The 20,253-nt window shown below is 42.9% G+C and overlaps 1 protein-coding gene across 5 annotated transcripts in view; it reads right to left on the reverse strand.

Annotated features, from left to right (window-relative positions):
- MGAT5 (alpha-1,6-mannosylglycoprotein 6-beta-N-acetylglucosaminyltransferase) overlaps positions 1-20,253 on the reverse strand; it is a 227,265-nt gene that overhangs the window by 146,300 nt on the left and 60,712 nt on the right. For 2 of the 5 annotated variants that reach the window (XM_090045878.1, XM_090045880.1), the window contains one exon: positions 710-1,097. In XM_090045878.1, the coding sequence (XP_089902004.1) occupies positions 710-950 (241 nt within the window). In that variant the 5' untranslated portion in view covers positions 951-1,097. Of the gene's footprint in view, positions 1-709; positions 1,098-12,757; positions 12,867-13,595; positions 13,750-19,484; positions 19,724-20,253 lie in introns of those variants that run through there. The other 3 variants (XM_090045879.1, XM_090045881.1, XM_090045882.1) reach the window with 3 other exon arrangements.

A 20,253-nucleotide genomic window follows, 5' to 3' on the forward strand; every position in this document is an offset into this window, starting at 1 on the left:
TTTCTTTACTGTCCGAGCTCCCAAGGTCTGGAACAGTCTGCAAGCGGAGGTGGTTCAAGCACCTACTCTGAACACCTTCAAGAGTAAATTGGATGCTTATCTTGCTGGGATCCTATAACCCCAGCTGACTTCCTGCCCTTTGGGCAGGGGGCTGGACTCGACGATCTCCCGAGGTCCCTTCCAGCCCTGATGTCTATGAAATCTATGAAATCAAAGGAGTGTTTTTAAAGATCCACTGCTTCAATTTAGGGAGAATTAAACCAAAGTAAATCCCATGGCATGTACAAACACTACAAATCCTAGAGACCTCAGGGGCAGCCGGAAGAAGCAGCAAACATACAGCCCATGCTGGCTACATGCCAGAGAGACATGCTCTGGCCTGAGCCACTCCAGGCATGTAGCTGCAGTTCCTGAATTAAGGTAAATGTCTGTTCACTTGTTTCAATTTAATCTCTGCATCTTAGACAAACCTGAAAAGACTGAATCAGTTTAGCCTCGGGCTTTTTCACTCTCCATACTTAGCCATAGGCACTATATTAACATTTGCTAAAGATAGCACCATTGTTTTTTCTTCTGGATATAAAAGTCCCTCCCAACGTACAAGAAGAATCTGTAGGCCTATTGGGTTGTGTTATGGGCAACAATACATTAACTTTGAAATTAATTTTAATTAACCAGATTTTATTGACATTATAGAATATGCACTTACCATAAGCTGTCATGGTCCCAACATAAGGTCCATCTACTACATTTCTGTTTTCCTCTGCCAGTGCTTTGATATATCTTTTGCTGAGATCCAGTATTTGTTCACGAAGCACTGAACTGCTTTCATGTTGAGTTCGCTGCTGAATAGTAAAATGCAGAAGCATCATTCCCCAAATGAAGCCAAAAGTCACCAAAAAAAAGCCAAGTTTCTGAGAAGATAGTTTCCATGGAGTAAAGAAGGCCATGGCTTCCTTGAAACTTCAGTCACTACAAAGGTTCTTAAAGCATGAAACCCAGGAGCAACATCATGGTCCAGATAGCACTCGCAATGTGGAAATCAATCTCACTCTGGCTCGCTAGTTAGTATATGGCCTCCTTTCAGTTCCATTTTGCTGCAAGGGAAAAAAAAAAAAAGGAACACGTGGTCACTGCAAAGTAGGGTAACTCCAAACTGTACTATGTTTGTGCTGTAACTTCTACAAAATACAAATAGACAATATGTTCTTTTTGTACATTTTTAATTTGTGTATATCAATATTTTATAATACACAAGTCAGAGCATGAACAAGCTAGAAGGGGATTTGGAAAGAGAACAAGAAAAACAGCAACGTGTATGAACAGGTGTATAATCCTTTTGAAAATCTAGACTAAAAATCAGTGCTTTAAGCAGAGTTTTCCATCCAAAATTCAAGGTAAGGAAACTTAATGCATTTTTTTGTCCGTGAAGATTTTGCAGTGCTGCCAATGTAGCGATTTAAAACAATCCTCAACATAATTCAGTTCTTAGCAAACAAGTAATTTTAGCTGGCAGTGACACTGCTATGAGTTTCTGGCAAGAGCTACGGCATATGGCGAGATAGGTAATCTGGAAAGCTGATTCCCTCAAGGGAAAAGGAAAAAGTGCTCTGCATTATTTAAGCAAACGCGCACACTCTCCCAGCTTCACTGCAGGTATTTAGAAGACAGGATGAATCTCTTCTTGTTCCTGTGTGGCCTCTTCCATGCGTCTCTACATAATCAAATACCTCTTATTTTATACCAAATCCTAGTTTAAACAGCACAGTTGTGCACAGTATTTATTACCACATGATACCTCCTGCATTTAAAGAGTCATGGTTCCTATTTCATCATTGTCTAGAGAAGACTCAGTATATTATAATGTCAAATCCCCGCCCCCCCCCAAAAAAAAAACCCCAAACCAAAAAACCCAGTATAAAACTCCATCTTTGCCAGGTCAACTCGATGCTAGCTTATACATGGTTTATCTGAATGCATCAGCTAATCCTAACTAGAACAAGACAACCTCTTTCTTAAAAGGACTGCTTTTGGCATAAAAGGTTGCAACAAAAGAAGGTAATTAAAAGGTAATTAAATACAACCTACCATATTTAAACATGGCTTTGGTAAAGCATCATCTTTTTGACTTTATAATACTCCCAGACAGAATTACAGAACACAATGTTCTTTTTTCCTTTGTACTTGCACAGATAATGCAGATGTTGCTTTGTTTTAATAGGATAATTATAGAGATGTCTGCTAAAGCAGTGCTGCATGTTTGTCACAAATCCTAATCAGAAGAGTCTATTTTCAGCTCACTTAACCATTCTTTAAGGCAGGGGTATCAATCGCATCTGGTCCTATGGGCCAGGTGAGTGTTTCAGGGCCGGTCAATGGGCTGGATGAAATGGTGCAGGGCTGGACCCATGGGCCAGATCAGGCCCACCCTTTCCCCTCCTACTCCCCTCTCCCACACACTGGATCCAGCACCCATGGTACTTACTCTGGCCAGTCTGGGACCGTGCAGCATGCAACACCCACTCTGGTCCAGAGCAGACATTACATGTAGCGGAGGTACCAGACTGGCTGACATGGCAGTATACTATAGAGATCAGTCCCAGACTGGCTAGAGTGGGTACCAGATCTGACAACTGGGGGGACCCATAGAGCCCTCCTGGACATACTGGATCCAGCACCACTCTGGTCACTCTGAGACTGCTGGACACCAGCTGGAGCAGTCACCACATGTGGTTCACATGCCAGACCACCAGCTAAAGCAGGTTGTGGATCTGGCATGTGGGGAGAACCAAGATGGGGGGGGCAAGAGGCAAACCGGCTAGCACCTGTAGCTGGGTGATGCTGCTCCTCTGGTCCAATTCAGACCACGGGCTGTATCTATGACATCCCTCCCTTAGAGAAATACAATCACCTTTGGCCTAGCTCTAGTCATGCAGGAGTTGCACCTCCACTTTTATTACACAGCAAGTAATGCAATAAACATTATATATGACAGTCTCTCTTTGCATCTATTCTGCTCTATATCCTATGCTGCTCCATTTAGTGATTTACAGTTTTATTTTATACACAGGTTAAGAAAGCTTATGCAAAGAGGGAGAGAGAGAGAACACACATTAACTGAACATATGCTTTCTCTGTATATATAATGTGGTGCATCCTTCAAATGAACCTTTTTTAGGGAAGGTGTCTTTAGAAGGTTGCACAGAAAAAAAATTAAAGGTGGTCTTTTTCTTATTCTCCCCATAAGCCTAGGGCAGTTTAATCTTTCCTAGTGACTGCACTGGTGTATTTCCCTTCTCTCTATTTAATTCTGTTCTTGAAACTTTCTCCAGTTGCCTTTATGAGTAGCTCAAGGCTACTATGTTCTAATGTAATGTTTTATTTTCCTTTTACAACGTACAGGGTGAAGATATTGAAAATTCAATAACTTAAAACAAAACTTTGTGATTTTAAATCAAGACCATCCAAGAGCAACACCCCGAGTGCACTGAAACTTAATGAAAGAGTGTCAGGTCCTCTAAATATGGAATTATTTTCTTCCATAATCACTAACTGTTCTTCAAGGGGGCGAAGCTTAACAAGAGAATAAGCTAAATGTCTAACCAAGAAAGCCGTGCAATAAATGACAGGTGCTAAAAATATTTAATGATGTTTGTTTAAGGAAAACCTACATGATATATGCAGCATTGTCACTTGACAAAGGCATACAAAACTCATAAAAATAAAAGTGCTGTTAACCATTCCAAATTATGCACACATCTATGCATCTACATGTATACGTATGTGCACTGTATACACGCACATCCATTATACACACACACAAAATATAAAATGTGTACGTATATAACTGGTTGGGTAGAATTAACACTAACTGAAGCAAAATAAAAACTGACAGTGCATTAGCAGCATTATGAAACTCAATTTTTTGAAGCTATCCAAATTCTCTTGTACTTAAATACATGTAGTCTCTTGGGGCGCCTACACACAAGCGCGGAGGCTGCGCCGATGTGCTGGAATTCCAGAGTGTCAGACCAGACTCAACTCAGCCTCCTGCATCTCGCGTATCAGCATCCCCACGCTTCAAAGTAATGCTGGGGATGTTTCAACTAAAGCTCGTTGAACAGGCTTTAGTTTGAGCACTTCTGCAGCCATTTTTAAGGGTGGGACGCTGATAGAGGAGATGTGGTGGTGCTTTAATTAGAGTGGCTCTCCAAGCATGTGTAAAAGTGCCCTGGCTGATTCTTCCATTGATTTTCTTCCTACCACATTCAATTACATCATGAAACCCAGGGAAGAAGAATCTCTTCTGAACAGGGGGTGCATAAATGCCAAGTATTCGCAAAAGGCTGCCTTCACTGTCTGCCCCTCCCGTACACCCAGTGTGCTTTGGTGGCCAGAACAAAATGAATGTTTTTGTTCCCGGGATCTAGATAAAAAGATGATATGCTGAAGAGCCCAAACACTTAGCCTTATTATTCTTGGCCTTGTAATTCTTATGTGTAGGAGATTGATAAATGCCCAAATAGCATGGCCAGATGATTATTGTTTTCATACTACCATTTGTCATGTCTGAGTTTTACCTGTCGGTTAGAGTGCCGATGCCAGCAAAGCAGAAGACCATAATAACTTAGTAAGGACACAGGCCATAAAGACCCCTCAGCACTAGTAGCCTTTATTTCTTTGCTAAAAGAAGCACTGCAGTTGGAGTTTGTTTAAAGTTTGTTCTCTACACATAAGGAGCTTGTTGTCTGCAATGATAAGTATTGCAGGTGCCAATCATAAGATTGACCTTTTGAACCTGCTGAGGGCAGCCAGATGAATAATGTATCTAGGTCAAATGAATAGGTATCTAGGTCAGATGAATATGTATCTAGGTCACTGTAAGAACGTAACTGGCGGTCAGTAAATATTCACAATTGGCATGAAGTGATTGGTCACTGCTGACTATAACTAAGAGCAGATTCCCGCCATTATGCGGAGAACTCCGAGCACACCAAGGAGACAGAGTCAGCAGACTGGCCACCTGCAGACACCTTCTCCCCACCAGACGTTTTTCATTTGGCGTATCTCATTCACCAGTTCATCTGATCATCTCGTCAAAGACCTTTCGGAAGTTTACTGATCGAAAGTGCATTATAATTTCTCCCTGTGTATGAGCTGTTGACCAGTTCTGGGACTATTGAGTCGGGCAGCTGCACCTAGCCTCCGGGTTAGAAAGCAAGGGCTCGGCTCAGGAACCCCATGAACCAACAGACCCCTTTAGACCGTTCTGTTTTATACACTACAACTGAACAACTGACAAGTCAGGTATCCTGCCTACGCTGTGACCATCGGTAGCGTAAGTACATTAAACCTTTCATACAACCAGTACACTTCAAGTCGCCTGACTCCTACTCGCCGCTACTCCCCACCTGTCCGGTCATCTATCCCTTCTGCGCCAAGCCGGTCGTGCCGACCCAGGCTCGCAGGTCAAGGGTACACCGGTTACGAGGTGCAACACCATTGGTGTATAACAACCTTATAGCGATCGGATCAGATGAAAAAGTCACTGATGTGTAAAACCAAATGCTGATGGTCTGAGAAATTTTTTCCTGGAAATAACCAGAGATGTGAGATAATGATGTTTTTCTGTTTTTTTTTTTTAAAGTAACAAAACCAAAAATAAGCTATTTAAGAAAAGCTAATTTCAGATGCTATTTAGCAAGTAAATATTGTCCATCGCATCAGCACTAGAACTGAATCCACATATACTCAGGTTATCAGAAGTTTACACACTTCTATTGTCACTTCCATAAAATTGTCCTGATAGTTGCAACATGCATGCACTCCCCCTCCCCCAAAACAGATTACAATTGTCCTCACACATTTGGCTATCCCTTTTTTCACTGAAATCATGAATCTGATGAGAGAGACTGTCAATCTGGCTTTCACGCATGTATGAAAACTACCATTGTTTGAAAACTATTTACAGGAGTTTAATTGACCAGCATTTTTCCCCTAACTTTCACACAATGGTATCTAAAAGCAGGATAATGCTGGCAGGTTTCAAAGGCAGGGGGAGAGCCCCTTCCTGTACTCTCAGAAGAAAGACTCACTCCTTTATTCTTCATGAAGGGAACTGTATTTATCTTTTTTCTCTACAAAGGACCTGCAGGTTGATTGTGCTATATCACTGTTCAAAAGCACTATTTCTCAGTAGTCTAAGCCAGTATTGGTTAACCTGTGGCCTGCGGGCTAGATGCAGCTCAAGAAGCTGGTGTGAAGAGCCCATCACCGGCATGTCAGTGCAAGTGATTGCCCCTCCTTTCCCCCACCGAATTCAGTGAGAGAGGAAAGGAGGATATGAGTAGCAGTGGCGTTCACCCACACTTCCATGCCAATGAGCTCAGTTTTCATGAAGCTCCAGAGCGCAGGAGCTGAGCGTAGCTGCTATCTACCTCCCTCCCTCCACTGAATTCATCGGCAGGAAAAAGAAGGCCCCGAGCAGTGGCAGGTCTCACCTCCTGAGCTCCAGAGCTGTACAGAAGCTGTGGCTCTAGCCAGAGCCCATGGTGACATGCCGATGAATTCAGGCAGCTCCAGAGCCCCGGAGCTGAGTGCTGCTGCCAGGCCTGCCCCGCTCCTCTTTTCCCTACTGCTGAATTGGGTGTGGAGGGTGGCTCAGGGGGTAGGAAGAGGGGAGACAAAAGACAGCAATGCTCAGCTCCTGGGCTCCAGTGTTAGAAATGGAATATTGTTAGAAATGCACAGCTTGCATCTTGCACCTGATAAGAAAGAAACACTGCCAAGGACTTTTTTCCTTGCCCAGCCTTGCCACAGCTTTTCTTATACTAAATCGCAGACTCTTCCCCAGCTTCTCCCTAGCCTTTCTCATGCAGATTACAGAAGCTGAAATTCAACTGACTGTGTCCTTGAAAGGGGGGGGGGGGTTAAACTCTTGGTGACCTATAGTAGTCTCTGAGCATGCTTAATTAGCTGATGCATATTTACCTCTCCGCCCTGCATACTTAAGTAGTTAATTATAATATACATGCGATGTATGTAGTGATGTAACCACATGTATGCTCGTATGAAACGGAAGTGAGCTGTAAGAGTTCCTGTTTCTGCACACGTGCCCAGAGGAAAAAGATAAATACAGCCTGCAAAATTCCTTGGTGGGTTCAGAGTAATCTGAGTTTTTGACTCTGCTCTGACCCTATTTGCAAATACACCTTTTGTGCCATCTAATGAGTGTGTGTCTGTGATTTTGGTGGCCTCCAGAGAAACGAACCGCTTTAAGCATCACCAGGACCCTGTGAAAACTTTGGTAGCTGGAAGGGGAAAGGTGGTGGAGACCCACATTTAGATGCCCCATGCATCCCCATGAAGCATGGGCACAGCACACGGCTGGCTACAGCACTTGAAAACAGCAGAAAGTTATTTCAAAGAAAGCTCCGCTGCTCTGGGGCAGAGCCTGCCCCTCATAGCCCATGGCTCTCCTTTCAGAAGACACGGGTAGGGTACTAGGAAGCACGGGGACCTGAAGTAAGCCACCAGCTGGGCAATCTCTATCTGTCCTCCCCTCCCACAGGTCCAAAACCACACAATCCTCCACCAACACTAAGAGCCTGGAAACCAGCCAGCTCCTTACAGGCTACTCCAAGCTGGTGGCCCATCAACTTCAAACTCTGCTGCTGCACTATTTAATTTTAAAGTTTTAAGCTACATTGATTTTATAAAATTTAAGAATCAGACTACAGAATATTGAACATTTTACTTAATTAACATTAATAATAATATTCATTAATAGGCCTAACATAATTTTAGTAATGTTTTTCTTGCTAATATTACTTAAAATACTTAATATTGGGATATGCTAAAGCACAAACCTAAAATGCTTTTGGTCCATTTCTGATTTTTAAGGTTTGGCCCACTTATAAAAAAAAAAAGGTTGAGCGCCACTATCCTAAGCTATCTAACCAACCTTTATGTAAAGCCCCAAACAGCACAGCGATCTGTGTACTCACATGGATTCACATTTAGACTTAAAACAATACAAATTTAAATTCTTCTCTTCAAAACATCCAGTGTAAAAAATTCTGTGCACTCCAATGCATAGAAGCAGATTAAAGCCACTCCTCGTCTACCCAAATATAGCAATCATAATTCTCCAGTAAAAACCACCATCACACTAAGCTACACCTTTGTATAAAACCTCTCCACAATTTTGAAATATACTAGTTAAGACTTTTTTTTTTTTTAATACTGGAGATTGAGAGTTTAAAAAATGACCTTTAAATCATAATTTTTCATCCATATACTGCTATTTATATAGTAATCTGTTCATCAAACTAGAATGCCAAAGCAGAATGGGCTGCTCAGTTTCATTAGTCTGATCTCAGCCCTGTTTAAAACAGCCAAAATAGTGCATCAAACTGTGTTTCCTTTAAGTGTTAATTGCTCCTTTCTCCACTTTACTTTTTTCAAAAAAGGGTCAACCTTTCCTCTCCTGTTTGAGGTACAAATATCAATAGCCTTGCAACTGCAGAGCCGTAAAGAACAGCGCATTTAGCACATGGTGTTAGTAATGTGACTAATTATTCCAAATCTATATGGTTAAAATAACACATCAGGATCTATCTGCATGCAAATTCTAATATTTTATAGGTCAGTGGAGGCAACCTTTTTGGCAGGCAGGCCACAACTGGCCCCACACTCTCCAAGTGCCACTCCAGTCCCCTCTCCCTGCCTGATGTGCCCTTCTGTTCCCTGCCCTGTGCTTCTTGCCCACTCTCCTACCTTGATTTCTGCTACCTGCCCTGTGCTCCGTGCCTGATCTTCTGATCCGTTTTGTTTCCAGCCCTATCAGCTGCTGTACTGCCTGCCTACACAGAGGCTACCTGAGCCACCTGTGCTACAAGTTGGCCATCCCCGTTCTAAACTAAGCTTTTTGCTTTTGAGAGAGAAAAACATTACATTTCTGTTTATGATCTCATCTACAATCTAGTATCCTGTGGAGTATGTACTTCACCAAACCAAAAGCCCAAACAACAAAAGCTGAGATGTGTGAATTTCCTCCATTCATATGGACAAAGAGTTAACCTGAAAGCCTAATTATGATTTTAATGCCAATCCTGTCAACTGCCAAGCACGTCAGACACACATCTATAAAATGTTGTGCAAACTGCCACCTGTCGCATCCAAATCTTCCATAGGGAAGCGATGCCAGGAATCCAATGATAGGCATTAGCCAATCTATTAACTCATGTACGTACATCACATAATATGCATCAGGAGATGCATCATAGCCTCTTATATCTAATATGGAGAATTATACAGAAAACTAGGATAGCTAGTCCAATACTAGTTACACACACACAACAGCAGCAGCTTTGATATATACATATATTAAATTAGGGCCTTGTTACCCATTCATTTTAGGCACCTTCTGGAGCTCTTAACCCCTGAATTGTCCACACATTAACAACTCAGAATAGTTCAAAGCACACTTTAAGCTACCTAAAGTTATACCAGTTCAGGGCAGGTGCATCTCCGATCTGTGTAACCCAGCTTGTGCTGTATTAATGTGTAGCCCCTCCCCATAGACTGAGCTGCTCAAGTTGCAGACCTCCAGCATCTCCAGATGCAGTGTCCCCTCTCCAACCCTCCTGTTTGGTGTGGACAAACTTTCCACCCCTGAACTCTACTGCCCAGTTGTGACACCAAGCCAACTCGTTCTCTTGCCCCTGGGGATCTGGCCTTCCCAGAGGGGTGCAACCTCATGCAACAGAGCTTGCAGAGAACATACTAGCTAGCCACGTTGCAGGCCATGGATGGGTCCAGGTGTGAGGTCTAGGGCAGGTTGTAGGGGTCCAGATCAGGGCCCCATGAGCCGGGGCTTCTTTCCCAGGACAGGGGCAACAGCTTCCCCAAAAGCACCTTCCCTCACTGCTCCAACCTCCCAGGCACCCTGCAACACATAACTAGGACTCCCAACAGCCCAATTTATTAAAATGAGACTACCTTTTCTTTCATTGTCCCATGCTTTCCCCACCCCCATTTCCTTTCAGCTTCCCATTTCATTACCCACCTCCATCCTATTAACTCTCCACCTCCCAGCTTCATGTTCCCACCTCGCACCACCCCAATTTCTCACCAACACCACCCCCCACCACCTACAGCAGGGATAGATACCAGTCCTGGCTCACCAGCTCTGTATCTCCTAGTCAGGCCCCTGCTCAACAGCCCTCTAGTAACAAGTTACAGCTGTGGAGGCGGGAGATAGTCAGAGAAGGTTTTTGGCCTTTAGGTGTGCCTGCTCCAAACTCAACCTACTACTAACACCAATCAACTTTTGAGCAATTCAAAGTGTAACTTCATGTAACAAAGGCCCTTATACCACTAAAGTGAACCATTTCCTCCTACTAGCAGCTGCAAATATGCAGGGGATTCCACGGAAAGCAACTTAATATATTCCAACACAAAGCTAAGGTAACTCAACAGATATCCCACCCAGAATTCACACAGACTTAGCTAGTCCTTTTTCAGAAGTAATTCAGTCCCCTTTCCAGTTTCTTCACTTACAACTTCTTCAGACCCATGGGTCTTTCTGTCTTTTTGTTTCTTTTTAAGGCATCTGGCTGTTTATAACACATTTGTTTCCCTTCTCCCTTCTAAAGACTGAATTAAACTCCCCCGCTTTGTAAACACAGGATTAGCAAACATAGGATTTATTTGACTTGTTCTACAAGGTCCCTTTACACCAAGAGTGCTCAAACCTCCAGCCCATAAGCCAGATCCAAGGACAGGAGGCACAGGGCCCTGAGGCCCCACACTGGCACATGGGACTAGACACAGATGGCACAGGGCCCCAGAGCAACCACAGCGCCCAATCCAGGTGTAAGAGTTCGATTTGGCGTGTGGACTGGTCTCACACCACTGTTTTGGCCTGGGGCGCCAAAAGGTTGAGCACCATTGCTTTACACTATTCTTGGCAATATTACCTCAAATAAGGAACATTTTCTTATGTTAGGTGCAAGATGAACAGAAAGGGTAATGCATTTTAGATTTCTGTTGATCTGTAGTTTTCTTTATATAGAGATCACATAAAACTAAAAGGACAATCAATACAACAACCAAGGAAGATGGCCATGAACCTCATTTCTGAAAAAAGTTCTACTTTACCTGATCATCAGGTTACTTCTCCTTGGATATCTGCAAACACCTAACAATTCTTTATTTATAATATACATGATATCAAAAATCTTTGGTGCGATAAGGAGCACTAGAACAGGTCTACAGGAAAGCAAAAAGACACCAACATACCTAAACTAAAACAGAAAAATAACACATTTTTAACCTATTTTGCAATTTTCACACCAGACTCAAAGCATCCCTTCCATAGTTCAAAAATGTTCACTGACTAATCTTTGGAACGTCTTATATTCACAGAAGAAGGGGCAGCTATGCCAAATGGAGAGTGTAAAAAAATCTCTCATCTGCTTGAGGTACAAGGGAATGAATGAATGTGCGTCAGGCTATGATGACAGCAACCAAGTTGCAGAAAGAAGTGGAATGGAACGACATGTTTATCATTAGTCCTATCAATGTTTTTAACATTTAAGATATCATTTTCCACCCCGCTATATATAGGGTGACTGCAGGTCTCAATTTAGCAGGGACAGTCCTGGATGTAAGAGGCCAATTCTGGCTGGCTGAGAATTATAATGGGCATCCTGGAAACGAAGGGCCGCAAAGCAGGGAGCCAGAGCAATGCGGATCAGCAAGACACAGCGTACTGGAAGGTGTCCCAGCTGCCTGCCAACTTGTGAAAACGTGGGAGGAGGGAGGAGGAGTAGTGTCCCAGATGTCAGGAATGAAAGTCTTGGTTGTTCAGGATCTCCTTGTGGTCAGCCTACTTAAAAAGTACCAACAACATTTACAAAGGACCAGAATAAATCAAATATCTAGAACAGTGATTTTCAACCTGTGGTCCATGGACATTGGGGGTTCACAGACTATGTCTAAGGGGTCTGTGAAAGACCACTATGATCAATCACAATTATATGAATACCTATACTTACAATTCAAAGAGGTCCCCACCTCAATTTGACATGCCCAAAGTGGTCCACACATGAAAAAAGTTGAAAACCATTGATCTGAAGTATAACTATCCAACGGGCAGCCTGTGGGCTGCATGCCATCTACAAGGGGTTCATTGTGTGCCACCCTCCAGCTCCCATACAGCTACTGTCACTCAATCTGACTGAAGCAGTAGCTTGGGACTTGGGTCTTCCCATCCCTCCTCTGGTTTCTGCTGCACAATACCACTCCTGGGGGCACTGCCCAGCCCACAGTACTGGGAGGCTGGAGCCCCTGAGCAGCACAAAGCAGTGGAAGAACACATGGGCAGGCAGCTAAAAGTGATGGGGGGGGGGGGGGGCCCCACAAAGAGTGCAGCAATGGGAGTGCCCATGCATGCACGCAGCCTGGGGGGCCCTGTGCCCTCCTCCCCCTGCGCTCCCCAGCCACTTATAAATTGGACAGCCGTGATCTCCAGCTTCCCTCACCAGAATATCTGAAGCCAATATGATGCCTAAGAACACTTAATACAAAAATAGAGCCTGATATATGCCAGCTAGAATACCTCTGTTGACTTGAATGGGCTTTCGATTGAGCCCACAGGAAGTTTTTTCAGCTTCTGTAAATCTTTCTGTTAAGTATCTTACAATTCTATCATTGACATGTGAAACAGGTAACTGTAAAGAGCAGGACTCACCCTAGAGCCATTAAGGAGATGAGCATACTCTGGAGAGTCAGTGTCTCTGCTGCAAAATCTAATAAGCAAATTCAAAGATGTAGAGAGAAAGCTTTTCCCAGCTGTGCCAAGCTGTGCAGAGCTCCTACTGTTTCTGCCAATGACTTCCTACTGATCACCTCAGAGAGGATGGGTGGTTGAAAGCCATGTAACAATCAAAACTGATTTAATAGATTTTTCACACCAATTAACAGTATAGTTCAGACTGTAAACTGCTTAATCTTTAACACAAATGCATTAAAACCAGTGGTCAGCTGCCTCAAAATCTTAACAGGTATTTTATTTACCTTTTACCCTTCTCTTTCCTGGTTAATTTGATTTTTAGAAACTCTCTGCTCTGCTCCTCCTCACTAGCAATCAAATACCAGTGCCACTTTCTTCCAGCTCTTTTTCCACTGCAACCTACACCTGAGCTGCCATTTACTGTTACTGACACTGCACTATGGGATGCAATTCAACATTGCAAGCAATGTAGGAAGATGTTGACTGAGAGTGGAAGCAGGACAGATGGACTGAAGGAGATCAGAAGTATAAATACTATGTTCTTTTTTTACAAAAAAAGCGTAGGGGAAGTTGGCAGGAGGTGGTGGGTTGTCGGGTAGAGGAGAGAAAAGCAGACTTTGTCAAGGTGCCATTAAAAAATTTTGCTTTTCATCTTGAACAAGCAGCTTGCCTTAACTTTCAGGAATAGCTCTGTCATTTGTGAGCAGACCGGGTGACAACCCAATCAAAAGTTCCATGTGCAACTCCTTGATTGCACAAAGTTGGAAAGGTTTCAAAATCCTATCATGCATACCACCTTATGTAGCTTAGTTCCAGAGAAATGAAGCTATCAACAGATGCTCCTCTTTATGTTATTTGCTTGCCCTCAGATTTTGTGGGAGGTCTATACCAGGAATGACTTTGAAGAATAACAAATTCCTCCAGAAGTCGCTCTGATTTTTGAAAGAAATCTGAAAAAAAATCAAAAGCTTTGCTCCCTTTAAAAAAAACAACAAAAAACCCCCCACAATTCAAACTGATAGCTTCTTTAATAGGTATGCCAGCAATTCTTGAATATCTAGTTTCAGTATCATTAGTCCTCATTGTCCTGTGCTTAGTACGTTTTATATAAAACATTCTTCCCCACCAGCCCAGCTAAAAAAGTTGAAAACTCGCCCACCTGTTTAGCACCCCTACCCCTTCTCTTCCTATTAACTTTCGTTAATTTTATATTGCTGAAAAGCCCCCACTTCTTTGCAGTGTTTCTGCTCCCACTCTCTTGCCCCTTTACATCTGTCCTGCACTCAGTGCCGTAGCAAGGGGTGGGGTTGGGGGTTAGAGTGGAGTGACTGCCCCAGGCACCGAGGCAAAGTGGTGCCAACAAGATACGCCCAGCTGGGGCACAAGATGGGAGTTGCAAGTGGCTTGTTTGGGGGGCATGGAGACAGCTCCTGCTGCTGCACGCACGCTCCTGGCAAGCACGGAGGGGAGGCTGCACATCCCAGATCTGTGCGTGGGGTGAGGGTAGGCTGCTACTGTGGGCTTTGCCCCAGGCACCAAACTTCATTGCTACAGCACTGCCTGCACTAACTGTGCCCCCTGACCTTTTACCTATTTGGAACATGCTTTTTTAAAAATCACTGCAGCACCTTTATTGCCTTATAGAGTTTGATGATACATTTTACACAGTTTGCATTGTAAATGAACTCAGCATAGTTGACCTGTGCGTTTCAGCATGTGATTCACCACCAAAGCATCCCTACAGACCCAGCAAGCTTTCTATCTGCAAAACAACAAATTTAAATAAAATATGCTGGAATAGTGGTGCTCATCCTCTGGCCCTCAGAGCTAGGTCATCATGGGTCCAGAAATTTGGTGGTGGAGTGGTGGCAGTGTTAATTGCCAGTTCCCTGGTGCCAAATTTCTGGACCTGTGGAGGCCCTGTGCAATACATAACACCAGTGTGTGGCCAAATCCAGGCATGTGGGGTCATTCTGTGGCTGGATCCAGGAAGGTAAAGGTCAGGCTGATGCATGGGGTTACACTTGCGGACCAACCCCATCATGCTGACCACATGCGGGATCCAGCCCATGGACCAACCCTGCACCACTCATCTGGCCTGTGAGACTGGAAGGTTGGACACCACTGTGTTAGAAAACTATTCCAGAGACTTATGCTCTCAGAATACTGCTTTGCTGCTATATTGATGCAACATTTTGAGGGCCAAGGAAAGAAACATTTTTTGGTTCAGGAGCAAGACCTCTATTGCAGCAACCAATTGGTACTGATGACTTGGTACAGAAAGATCAACTGAGTACAGAGCAGGAGACAATGAAACACAGGGATGTCCATCTAGTTGACTTAGAACTCAAACTTCTTTGGAGCATCTAATGCAAAGAAGGCTTACCGAAGGAAAGATGTCACAGAACAAGTGATTTTATATGCCCCATTGATCCTATTTTTAATCCTTGGGGATTTTTTCCATGTAGCAGAAGAGGGAGGACAGCTATAGCAGCTTTAAGAACATCACCAAAGGTTATTCTGACTTTCGAGAACTAGCATCAAATGGAAAAAACAGATTACTGCAATGAGTCTCAATACCAAGTAAAAAAATGTTTTTGAAGTTCAGTGAATCAGATAAGATTAAAAAGCACAGAAGGCAGGGATCAGAGCTGTGGAGAAGAATAATGTAGAGATCTGTAAGAACTTAAAAACCAGCAAGCGGCATATTAATGCCTTTGTTAAAGATACTGTACTGCTTTTTTTTTTTTTTTTTTTTTTTTAAAGAAAACTAAAGCTGAATGCTCAGAGATGCTGAAAGAAGATCACTAAAGCTTCCTGCTGGTTTGGAAAGAAGGTCTATCTTTTATTGCAAAGCTGCTTAAGGTGACAAGTTAAAACTGTGGATCAGCCATATGCATTTAGATAAAAACAGTCAAAGTAACTAAGTGACCCAGAATAGATGTGACTGCTTCAGAAACCAGGAATGAAGTATGATAGACAAATTTCACAGTGTTAACAACCTATCATCATTGCTTCAAAATGCTTTTATTTAGAGGCTAGAAAATTAACTTGAAATTAGCATTTCATTAAAAAAGATAGCATTCTCTTCCGACTTCTAGCAAGAGTTACTCAAATTATAGGGTAAGTCATTAGCCTAAACAGTGAATTTCTCTAGCATGTATTTCAAACCTCTCATATTTATTCACATTCATATTACTTCAAGGTCTGAGATAGTATTTTCTCATTAAAGAGAAACTCAGAAATGTATCAGGATGTTCCTCTATGTAGCAGCATATCAAGACACACTTGTTTCTTTTTAACTCTGAAGAACAGCTTAAGTGTGTGAATGACTGCAAGACTTGAAGGAGAAGATCCCCCTTCTGGCTTTTAAAACAATAAGGGCCAAATCCTGAAAGATGCAGAGAACTTTACTACTAGTGAAGTGATGGGTGTCAGCTGGCAATTTTGTAGAGAGGCAAAACAGGGATAAAAGTCTAGTTCACTCTCTCAAAGACATGTAGTGTGTGCAGTGCTAGCAGAAGCAGTAAAAAGCAAATGCTAAAACTCCTACGAACCTGCACATTTATAGTAACTAAAAATGTAATAATGATAATATTTACCAACTTAGTGCAAGCTGAGTACGTAAATACTTTTATAATGAGTTGAGTTGAATGCCAAAAAGCAAAGATGGAAACTAAAGACTGGAGTCGCTGGTCTCTGCCTTACCCAGCCAGCACGCTCTCCCCACAGTCCGCACCAACCACATCCTCTGAGCCATTCAAAATAATTCTAAAAGCCTTATCTGTCTGTCCGTTTATCTGCAATGCTCTAATCACACTCTGACTAGTTGTCTGGGCAGCCATCACAATGCTTACTGAAACAACCAGAGTGCTCTGCACAGACAGAAGTGCCACCATTACAGGGGGGCGCTGCTGACCTGGCCCCCCACCCCACCCCACCCCCCTGGCCCTGCTCCTTGAAGGCAGGGGGGAACGGCACTGCCATGACAGTGGGGACTGAGAGCCGGAGCAGATGGTTGAGCCCCCGCCCTTCATGCCGGTGACATCCCTGCAAGGCAAGGCCAGTGGAACTTCACTTATTTCTGTAGCTAAGTTTTCCCTTCCATCAACTGAAGAGCTATCAATTGAAATTCGCCACAGATACAAAATTGAAAGTTAAAAGACACCTAATACTTAATGTAATCCCTATACTGAATGTACATACAAATGCTTATTTCCATCCATCAGCATATGATTAAGTTTATAAAAAACAAGGAAAAATTTTTTTGCCATTTACAAAGAAAAATATTAGCAGCCATCTCATTTCAAACAATAACATTTGTCATCTAGATGTTATTTTTTGCCTGCCAACTTGTCCAAGATGCAAGGTGGCAAGCATACACTTGGTACATATTTATCCCAGTTGACAGATCTAAATTTTGCTGAATTAGCAACAGCTCCAGATTGATAGAGCTCCTCATTCTTTACTGGCAGATTCCCATAAATCATGATTACCACACTCCCATGAAGTGATGATTTATTTTGAAGAGCTCTAGGGTGATACAGATCACTGCATGCGTACTGGATAACAAAAGCAATGGGAAATTTGCAGCTAGAGCTATCAGTATGCAACACACCACTGTTGCTTAGCCCTTCACAGAATTAAATACAATTGCCTCCAAAAGCACAGGTCCAACTCCCTGAACTAAGGACAACTGTTGAGCAGCTGCTGACAGCAACAGGCCTGTCATCAACAGCAGAGCTGCTCCGATTCCATCCAACAGTGCGAGGCTGCACACAGACTGCACAGATCCTCAGTTCACTCAGAACAACTTTAACAGAAGTCTTTCCCCCCCACCAAAACAATGAATCTCACAACACCACTAGAAAGTTATAAAGCCTTATATAGAAAAGGGCAGAAGTTAATGTTTTAACCAAGACCACAAGGAAAATGTCAGAAGTACAGCCAGGCACTAGATAGCACTAGATCAGGGCTGTTCAACTTCTGAATGGCTGGGAGCTGCATGCCACCTGGGCCATATGGTGCACCACAGGAGATGCATCGCCTCCACTGCACAAGCCCCCAATGTACCGTGCATGCCCCTCACCTGCCACACCACAGTGATCTTTGGCAATCTACTTCCCACCACACCACAATGGCTTCTGCCACATTGTACTGAAGCAGCAAAAAGCAAAAGGAGGGGAGGGGAAGGAACGCTAAGACCAGGAGCCTCTGGCTTAATGCCCTGGAACCTGCACTGCCCATGGGCTGCCATTTGAAAAGGCTTTACCTAGACCATGCTCTATCTCATTATTCACAAACTGTAGTACAATTACAATCTACCTTCTCAGTAGACCTCTGGACATAAGCAGGATTCAGCACCTACATCATTTACCATTGTGAGAAGAGCTGTAGCTAGAACATCCTAGAGCAAAGAAATGGATTACATAGTTGTTTGCCATCTGATCTGAGTAGGTGGAAAACTGCCCTCCTCAAGACATCTGTAGAATATCTTGTACTGGCAAAGTCAGTAGAGCAGCAGCATTGTACTTGTGGCCCATACAGAGGTAAGCAGGGGAAAAAGCTGAACAGCAGAGTTCAGAAGTCTGCCAATATAAACAGCAGGAACAAAGGAAATCTCTGCAGAGTACTGCACTGCTCGCTCTCCCTCTCTTGTTTATATCGGTGCTAGGAAGGCACCAGGAAGCCACCAGAGAAAGAAATAAAGCTGACAGCAAATGGTAAAAAAACCCCCTCTAACCTTGATATTCCACATCAGATTTAATTTCAGGATGGCATGGGTCTACCAAGGTTCAAATCAGACTACCACTTGGTATACCAGTGATAAATGGCAGCTTAACAACATCAACAAATAATGCTCTTCTCCCATTATCCCTGAACTGTCAGTCTTCCCACACTGGCAGGCAACTCGAGTAGCTTTCATCTACTACTGACTCGAGGAAACTGATTGCTCTCCACTTGGGATCACAACTGGTTGGATGAAAGCCACCTTTTATTCACATCAGTCTTTTTTAAAGATCATCCATTTTTTGGAGGAAGTTCACAATGTAATACTTGTGTAGGGAAGAGTAAAGTAAGGCATATTTGGCTAGTGCTTTTATTCCGATGGATATTACAATTCAAATTTTGTTATAGAAAGTAGATTTATTGTACAGTGTTGAAAGACAAACTCTCATACAACATCATTCCAAAGTAAAATGTTAATTTCTTGGCAAACCTCAGTATTTACAATATCATTAAAGACTTCAATTCCATAGTGACCATTAATGTGCTTGTTTCCTTCTCAAAGGATCCTGTCAGAATTCACAATAGATTTTCCCTTGTTGAGGTCATCTTTAAAAAGTATTAATGCAAAGCTTTGTCTTTAAAAGAATAGCATTGACCGCTAGGTATAAAGTTAATCTGTTGCCAACTTCACCTTTAAGGATTTTCACCACAGAAGTTGCTAAGAGGATTTAATACACTTATCCCTAGCTTTGAAGTCATCAAAAGTTACATAAAGCATATTAGTTAACAGCAGACCCCTAGAGAAAAGCAAGCAGTACCTATATAATACCACTCCCCATGCCTGAATGTAGCATTGTTTCAGTTATAGACTGAAAAGTATAACACATATCAACTTATGGCCTGGAGAGGCTTGGCTATTAATAACAAGATACCCTAGGAAATGTATTTTACCTACCCGGTAATTGTTGAGGGTGCAATCGCAAATTCAGAGTCTTTGAACTCTGACTCAGAACATCTGGATGTGGTCCATACTGAGTCAGACGTTTTTCTCTCCAGTTCATAATTGTAGCATCAAAACAACAAATGTAATTGCTTAAATGGAATAAGTTACACCACTTTTACCATCTGAATGTAGTACTTGGCTCTTTTACCCCAATTGCTACTCCCCCTGCTTCTCCCCATCTTCTAACACACAGACTCCTTCTCAGCCTCATCCCCTGCACATGCTCCCCAGCTGCCTCCTTCACTGCCCTGGGAAATTCCTCTCCCAGTAATGGCTGGCAACTTCACACCATTCATTGTTCTTCTCCCTACTGGCATTTCCTGTTTCTTCCCCTCCTCAGCAGAACCAGTTAACAGTAGACTCATTTCCTCTCAAACTGTTTGCAGTGCCTCCTGGCACTTCTCATTAAAGAGCCTGGGAAGCTGCAGGGAAGATGCAGTGGCAGCGCCATGTGAACAGCTAACTCTGCAGAGCCATGCTCCATAGACCACAATTGTTCTGCAATGTTGTATCTGTCCTTCCCCCACAGACTTATGTCTAAACAACCAGAAAAATAAGCTTGACGAGCCTATGCTGTATTATGAGGAGAACTGACTGTGCAGGCTGTGTCAATCGTCAGATTTCAAGTATTATATTTATCCCTTCAAAAAAACTGACTTCTTAAAATGTTATGGCTATATATTGGTCTTCTGCACTTTTCCCCTCAAACTCCATTTGAATA

Source organism: Crocodylus siamensis, chromosome 4 (genome assembly GCF_052110815.1).
Source record: "Crocodylus siamensis isolate JL-2025a chromosome 4, ASM5211081v1, whole genome shotgun sequence".
Classification (NCBI taxonomy): Eukaryota; Metazoa; Chordata; order Crocodylia; family Crocodylidae; genus Crocodylus; species Crocodylus siamensis.